The sequence below is a fragment of the Leptidea sinapis genome, chromosome 34 (assembly GCF_905404315.1).
Source record: "Leptidea sinapis chromosome 34, ilLepSina1.1, whole genome shotgun sequence".
Lineage (NCBI taxonomy): Eukaryota > Metazoa > Arthropoda > Insecta > Lepidoptera > Pieridae > Leptidea > Leptidea sinapis.
The window spans coordinates 2,461,704-2,470,651 of NC_066298.1; the positions used below are offsets into that span (position 1 = coordinate 2,461,704).

General features: G+C 33.5%; 1 protein-coding gene across 2 annotated transcripts; it reads left to right on the forward strand.

Moving 5' to 3' along the window:
* Nucleotides 1–99: 99 nt before the first annotated feature.
* LOC126974937 (cytochrome P450 6B7-like) lies at nucleotides 100–4,749 on the forward strand. 2 transcript variants are annotated; one of them, XM_050822691.1, is made up of 3 exons: nucleotides 100–216; nucleotides 2,597–4,338; nucleotides 4,467–4,749. In XM_050822691.1, the coding sequence occupies exons 2-3, from the start codon at nucleotides 2,952–2,954 to the stop codon at nucleotides 4,649–4,651; spliced, it is 1,572 nt and encodes a 523-aa protein (XP_050678648.1). In that variant the 5' UTR covers nucleotides 100–216; nucleotides 2,597–2,951; the 3' UTR covers nucleotides 4,652–4,749. The 2 variants fall into 2 exon arrangements, with proteins under 2 accessions (XP_050678648.1, XP_050678647.1); XM_050822690.1 differs by having other exon boundaries at nucleotides 100–4,338.
* Nucleotides 4,750–8,948: the final 4,199 nt, after the last annotated feature.

The following is an 8,948-nucleotide window of genomic DNA, read 5'->3' on the forward strand; positions in this document are numbered from 1 at the left end:
TTGGGCGGAATTTAACATTAAGTGGAGAAAAGGCAGGGAAGGCAGGCAGGAAAGGGATAGTGCTCCTTTAGCCCCGAGCAATGCTGACGAGAAACTAAAGCAAGATACTCAAGGAGGGTTCTTGCTCAACGTCTCTATTTACGAGTACAATGCATGGGCGGTGTATGGCTCGATGGGATCCTGCTTCGCGCAGGGCATCCTGCATAACACCTGAAAGTATATAATTATTAATTTATTACCTATTTACTTACTAATATAATATTAATATTTATTTAGGTACTTAATTTTAAATAAGATGATATAAAATCCACTGACACTGCATTCAATCGCGAATGGTCAACTTTGATTACTTTATGGATTTTCTTCCAATGTGCCCGATCTTTTTGGGTTAGTCCCAACAAAAAAAAACAAACTGTTAACTGTGTTAAAACTGTTGCAATTTTCTGATCAATCATTCCTTTCAGATAGATCTGAAAGGAATGATTGATCACTATCTTCATCCTTCAAATCACATATTTCTAATTGATTTTAATAGACTCTCGCCAGCAAAAATAGCCTCCGTCCGTAAATAGTTTAACTCCATGGATTACTTCATTTTTTAGAAGGACAGAATTAAGGTTAATTCAGAATGGTGAACGTTAAGCTCCCCGAATGTTTTTTCAACAATATTCCACAGATCAACTTTTCCCGCTCTTTTGAAATGTTGGGAACATTACGTATTTCAATGGTAGAAGACTTTGAATTACTTTCAATATCTTCAATTTCTGATTCGAGTGTAGCAATTTGTAATTTAGTCTTGCTTGCGTTCCTTTTCAAGAATTTCCACTTTTACCTTAAATCTCTAATATTGATCATTAAGAAAAGGTAGTAATAATAATAAATAGATATAATAATAATCTTTGTAATATTAAAATTAATATAATAATTATATAATTCATTTCACTTAACACCAGGTTAAGTGAAATGAATGCCCTCCTTTTCCATAACAAATTGTAAGTTTTATTACAAAATTTTAAGTTTTTATATCTGTTAATTCCGAGATAATTTTATCCAAAATGGAGTTTTGACTATCATTCTAGTCATGCAACATGGTTTTGATTTTTAAAGTTGACAGTTGACACTATTAATAATCACCATGTTTTTATTTTCTTTTAATTTATTTAGTGGCTCACTCTTTCTTAAAATGCATTTTCGAAAAATTTTGTTACACTTTTCGAGTCTTAGACTTCAAGTGTTCCGCAGGGTTCTATTCTCGGTCCTTTATTGTTTCTTATATATTTTAACGATCTACCGTTTGTGGTAGATGATAGCTATGAGATTGTATTGTTTGCTGATGATACTTAACTAATTTTAAAAGTGTAGCGACGTGCAGATATTGATGTCAAGGTAATCAATGCACTCTCAAAGATAGTGCGTTGGTTTGATACGAGTCAGTCTGCACTTAAACAGTAAAAAAACAACGTGTTTAGGATTCAGTAATGTGTGTTTGGTGAAACACACATTAGTATACGAATGTTGCTACCGCTAGATTAGTGTACTCTAGTTATTTTCATAGCATCATGACGTACTGTATTTTACTGGTGGGGGTCATGCTGCTGACATTGATATAGTGTTTGCTCTGCATAAGAGAGCTGTTCGTGATATATATGGCTTGGTTATAAACAGTCACTCAAAGATATATTTAAAGAAATAAATATTATGACCGTTCATTGCTAGTACATTTATAAAAATTCAATATACGTTTACAAAAATCATCATATTTATGCTGTTAATAGATTTTTATTATTATAACACAAGAAATAAGGGATTGTTTGTAACTTATTTTGTAGGCTTCATACATAATAGCTTTAAGTATAAATTTATACACTTTTATAATAAAAACCAGCCACTGTTCAGGTATTATATAATATATTTAAATGTTTTATTAAAAACTAGCTCTGTCGTAAATCCTACTACTCCACAGCTGAATATCTAAGTGATTGGACAGCCTGGGACTAGATTATGATTATTTTATAGCAATAACAATGACAGTACAATGTTGTATATTTTAAAAAGAGCACAAAAAAAGAATGCTGGGAGAGTTTCTTGCACAGCTCATTTCGCTCTGATAGCGCCATTTGTTTCCGAAGCGGTGGTACTGTTAGAAATGTCATCAAAAAAAAAAATTATAAGGGAATCAATTTTGAGAAAATAAATGCCTTTTTGTTGATTAGTATATGAACACATACCCATACCTACATACTACGCATCCATACATACATCAGGATGATGAGGCGGAGGTATGCCTATGTTCGTTCGTTTCGTTCAGATGTTTTTTTCATATGTGCCATGCCACAAATGAAAAAAACATCTGAACGAAACGTATGTCAGAACGAAAACAATTTTAAAACAACAAGGCGCTGTGTGGTGATGGAATTACAGCCGAGCTTTGTATTAAATCCTTTTAAAGAACTTATAGACCGGTATCACTTAATGCACCTGCCTTGAACTTACACATTTAGATTTCCACCTGTTTCGATCTCTTCAGAACTCTTTTGGCAGAGTCAGGTTAACTTTGAGAGATGAGTACCGAAATTACATGTCGCATTTTTTTCAGAAGTTCCATATCACCCTACCTACATGATGACAAAAATCCACCGAACAAAATGCCTCTTATGTGCTGTAGTTGGTACTTATTTATATGGGAACTTTGAAAAATAAATATCTTGAGTTTTCAAATAAAATTCGAAAAAACTTTATCCCCAGCCTATTAATACTTAATTATAATAGAGTAATGGCACCTGTCCTTATCTCTTATATTATGCAACATTGAATGTATTAGTGAAATTTTATTATAATATTAAGTGTAATTTAAAGTTTCTATTTTACTTAATTTAATACGATAATTAGGTAGTAGAGTATTTAAATCGATAAAATTAAAATATGTGCTACAGTAGCGCTCAAAACCATCTATGTTGAATATGTTTGTCACTCTGGTCACTTTCATCATTTTAATAATTGTTAGTATTATTCGTCTTTTTCATCAGACAAAATATGATTACTGGTCGAAGAGAAACGTGAAACATGATATTCCCTTACCATTTTTTGGAAACCATTTTGCGACAATGTCTTTTCTTAAAACCGAGACAGAGACTTATCAGGATTTATACAATCGATATTATACAGAAAAGCTAGTTGGCTATTACAAGGGGAATAAGCCAATTTTAATAGTGAGAGATCCAGACTTAATCCAAAATGTGTTAATGACCGATTTTACTTCCTTCTACGCGCGTGGTGAAGAAAATCCTCATAAAGAACCAATGATGCTAAATTTGTTTAGTGTTAATGGAGACTATTGGCGTCTACTTCGCTATAAACTTTCTGCAGCTTTCTCTAAAAGAAAAGTAAGAAATTCATTTCCATTAATCTTAGATTCTAATGAAAAATTCAAAAAGTTACTTCAAGATATTTCATTAGAAGCAGGACAAGTAAGTGCGCTTGATATAATAAAACGATACACAATACATGTGATTTGCAGATGTGGTTTTGGTGTTGATACAGATGCACTTACCGACAAGAATTCTCGGTTTTTAGAATTTGGTGAAACTGTTCTATCTCGACCATTATCGTATATTTTCAGAACCCATTTAGCAGATGTCTTTCCTTCCCTAAAACGTTTTTTTGGTAAACCGTATCTTGTACCAAAACTTGTGAAGAAGATAATAGCTGAGATTACAGAAACCGTGCGCAAGCAAAGAAACTACAAGCCCAACGGATGCAGTGATTACATGGATGTTCTTCTAGAAATAGAGAACAGTGGAAAACTAGAGGGAGAATCGTATGAAAAGAAAAATGAAGATGGTTCTCCTGCAAAAACAATACTTCATGTGGATTTTAAATGCATAGCAGCACAGGTGTATGTGTTTTTCGCAGGTGGATTTGATACGACAACAATTGCGGGAGCTGTCACGCTATACCACTTGGCCCAGCACCAGGATGTTCAAGACCAGATAAGGAAAGAAATAGACAGCGCCTTTTTAATGACAGAAAACAATCTTTGTTATGATCAAATAAAAGGTATGCAACATCTAGAGAGGGCTATTAAGGAATCCTTGAGGCTTTTCTCTCCAAGTGGAATTCTGGTAAGAAGAAGTGTAAAGGAATATACGTTTCCTGGTACCGATGTTACGATTGACCCTGATGTTATGATCATAATTCCTGCTCAGGCTATACATTTGGATGAAACATACTACGAAAAATCTAACGAATTTAAGCCGGAGAGATTTTCGCTTGAAGCAATTGAGAGTAGACATAAATGTTCGTATTTGGCATTTGGTGAAGGACCAAGGAGATGTATAGGTGTGTATACATACTTTCATCTTACTCTAGCATCATACTAAAAATGCATAATTAATTATAATATTATGTATCTAGTGATAATTATTGTAACTTTAGCGATTGTTTAGTATAATTCACATTCATTTCAGGTGAAAGGCAAGGAATGATACACTTAATGACTGGTTTGGTGACAATAATCAGAAACTTCCATATAGAACCAGTCCTTTTGCCGAAAACTCTTCGTGCTAAGCGTGTTGAATTTATGGGGCAACGCCTAGGTTCCGATCTTTTCATAAAAATAATACCAAGGAATATAGCAAACACACATCCATAACTTCTCAAAAGTGTTTGATAATGTTTTAAAATAGAACTAACGCAGTGAAAATAAACTGAAGTCGTAATTATTGTTCACTCCTTTGGCGGAATATACAATGTATTATTGATAATGTTAAGTATGTATGTATGTACATAGGCACCTAAGTGAATTTGCTAGAAACTATGACAGTTTCAACCAAAATGTTAGCACCAGGAACAGACATAAACTTGTAATGCCTACTACTCGGTTGAGTCGAGTTAGTAAGTCTTTTATGGGGCGATGTATGTGCTTTTACAACAAAATCCCAGAAAATGTTCAAAACAAATGTATTACGATATTCAAAAGAATTGTTAAAAAACGTTTGCGCGGTAAAGGTTACTATAATTAATAATAATATTATTATTTATCTGTTTCATAAATGACATCGGTACATGCTTTCATTATTCCAATTATTTACTTTTCGCTGACGACATGAAGATATTTCGGCCTATCAACGATATCTATGACGTTGATCTCCTTCAGGAAGATCTCAATAGACTAGCAACATATTGTAGTAATAATAAGCTTTGGCTTAATATACCTAAATGTCTTTTTATAAGTTTTTCCCGTAAAAAGCTAATCATCAAATTTAATTATACTATAAATAATCAATTTCTATTGCGGGTCGACTGTGTTACAGATCTAGGTGTAGCTCTTGACTGCAAGCTAACTTACGAATGTCACATCGACAATATTGCAAATAAGGCATCACAAGCACTTGGGTTTATAATACGTTCAGCGAACTGCTTCAAGAGAATGAAAACATTAAAAATTATTTTTTGCGCTTATGTTCGTAGTCATTTAGAGTATGCTAGTCAAATCTGGAATCCGGTATATATGATACATAGTAAAAGAATTGAACAAATACAGAAAAAATTTACGAGATTTTTAAATTATAAGTTCAGAATTCCCAAAACAGATTACAAGACTCGGTGTACTCGATTTCATCTCCTACCATTAACACTCCGTAGATCCATGGCTGATATTACGACTATTATGAAAATTGCTCAGGGTAAGATTGACAGTCCAACCTTGTTATCTAAAATAAACCTCAATATACCGTACCAACATTCTAGAAAAAAGAATCTCCTCCATATTCCACTCATGCGCACAAACTATAGATCACACGCCTTTATACCACGTACTTCGTATAATTTTAACAAACTAAAATCATCCGAAATAGATCTTTTTTGTTCCAGTTTAGGTAGTGTTAAGAAACATATTATACAAGATTATTTGCAAGTCACAGAAAAGTAATACAATGACAACATAATATATGTATACTTTAAGTCAATTTAAATTGCAAAAAAGCGTAGTTAACTAGTACATAGTAATGCCTTTAATTAGTTTAAGCATTTGTAAAAACGTAAAAAAAATACTATTTAATACCTATTTGTGGAGGCTTTTAATTGGCCTATATATAAACATGTAGATATATGTTTTTGTATTGACGGCTGTTAGCCACCCTATGAAAATAAAATAAAATAAAATAAAATAACATAAATGACTTTCTTAATGATACCACAGATTGGAAATGGAGCGGCCGCCCTCAGACTATTAAATCATAAGTTTAATTGTACGATATTACTTTGTAAGCATATTTGTTATGAAAAAAAGAAGCCCGCTGAGTTTGTTGCGCCCGTTCGTCTCAGGTCTGAGGCATACTTTTTGGAATAGGTGGTTTTTGTATAATAATAATGCATATATTTAGCAGCGAGCAACGCCGAAGAGAACATAAAGCAAGACACCACTCAAGAGAGTTTCTGTGTAAATATTTCTACCTAAGAATGAATGAGCAGTGGATTAAAAATATAGATTTATTTCAACAGTTTATTATTTCTTTATTTCAATTTATTAATCAAACACAAAATTATTAATGGAAATTTAAAATGTGCAAACCTAGACAACCCATTCATAACTCCTTTATCTATCACACAGTAGAACGAACCTAGATTTAAATTTGCCCCTCAACATAATGAAACGATCATATAACAAACTGGAAGCTAATAATAGCAGGGGTCCAAGTTTATAAGTGAACTAAAAAACTTATGTTATAAACTAGCTTAATGTTTTTTGTTTTTTTTTATTTAATTTTGAATATTTTTTGTTTTTACTAACGTGTTATTGTTTTTGTTTTGTGAATGCATTATACTCTTTAATAGATGTTAGGTACACTTCGAACCATAGTTATAACTTATGAATAATTATTATTAGTTATTTATAATATTTAATAGTTTATAATTTGAATAGTTATTAATGCTTAGTGTAAGATCAATAGTGTATCATAATAATAAATAAATTTCAATCTTATCTTAAATCACTCAGACATTCATACAATGATATTATATTAAAATATATAAAATGTCCTGTCTGGTGGACCTCAGCATCAGCTCGAACCATTTAACCGCATGCAACACACAATTGCCGCAGATTCAGTAAGTACTCTGTGAACGGTTCTAAAGAGGTGCTCTACTGAATGCTACTGCCGAAATCCCCCTTCACAAGCGTGGATATCATACTCACAATCTGAATATGAGCCATTCCGCCACAGTGCACTTTTTATGAAACTATCTGCCACGTACAACCAATTTGTGGAATTAACTACCTAGCGAGGTGCTTCCAGGACGATAGGACGTGGTACTGAAATGATTTGGGTAGCAGTGATAAGCTAACATCAGGTGATCTTCATAAAAAAAAAAATTAGCGAGTACCTAATCCAAAATTTGCCACCATGCCTATTGGTGGCAATAAGTTATATTAACTGGAAACGTAATATCTTTGCCAAAACTATACAAGTTATATTTCACCGCCCTTAATTTGGTATTGTATGCTATGCCATAAAAACTTCTTAAAAAAATAAAGTGTTAAAGAAATATTACGATTTCAATATGATTATTAATATTTATTCCTATAAACTAGTCACACTTTATTAAAAAAAATATTATTGAGTGTTCGCAACACTGGTGCTGTCACTTTTTTTTCAAAATGTCTGCCCGAAAGAAGCCGGCTGTGCTCACTAAGGTATTTATTTGTTTTTTTATTACTTTTTCCTCGTAAATTTCTAATAAAACACTAATAATTCGATCGTGACATTATAGTTAAGTGTTCACTGTTATAATTTTGGCAATATTTGTTGTTTTATTTGATAATAAACTTTAGATGCCGTGACATACATTGCCAACTTACTAATGAATTACTGCTTAACGAATCTGTATGTCACAGCATACATTGCCAACTTAGTAATGAATCACTGCATAACGAAGCTGTATGTCACAGTATACATTCCCAATTTATTTGATTTCTTTTTGTGATATTTTTTTGCGATTTATGGGTTTTTGTTTACGTGGTGGTAGAATTTTAGCTTTGATCCCTACTGCACTCTCTGATGATGGTAATGCATCTGACGTCAAAGATCAATTATTGGGCGCTCAAGTTTTGCATTAAGACTCATCTTCCCCAGCCCCATCTATTGCGAGTTCCTTAGAAAGACTATTAGATTCCGATGATGAAACCTTAACCGATGACAATGTTCGGCTTACGCCTGTATTCCAAGAAGTATACCCGAATCCATCGCTTGAGCCCGATTGCAGTACTATTCCGATAATAAGCGATATTCCACCACTGCCTGCAACCCCTGCCACGCCTGCAACCCCTGCCACGCCTGCAACTCCTGCCACTCCTGCTACTCTAAATCCTGTATCAAGTCGCTTCTGGATCACAAGCTTCGCCTGCACCTTCAGTGTCCATACCTAGCACCCCCACTACATCCTCTACATTGCCAAATCGTATAACTAGAAAAACACGATCGAAAAGACCGACGGTTCCTTTTGCTAAAATCTTGTTTTTCGACGCAAAGCAACTGTGGAAGATATACCATCAATCGATTCTCAGACACCTTCTATTCCCTTGGACAATTTTTACAAGTTTTTTCCCCAGACGTTATAACTGACATTGTAGAACAAACAAATGCGTATTCAGTGGAAAAAACCGGACGATCGATTGAATTAGTTGCAGCCGAACTTCGAGATTTTCTGGCTATTCACATCATCATGGGGGTCGTGTCTATGCCTTCATATACAGACCATTGGAGTCTGCAATATTGATTCAGTTTAGTTGCAGATCTAATGCCCATAAAAAGGTACCAAAAAATTCGAAGATACCTTCATTTCGTCGACAATAGCACTGATAATAGTGACTGATATCACAAGATTAGGCCCAAAGTTGAAAAAATAAGAGCAAATTGTTTAGCTCTAGAAGTCGAGACCAAGTTCAGTAT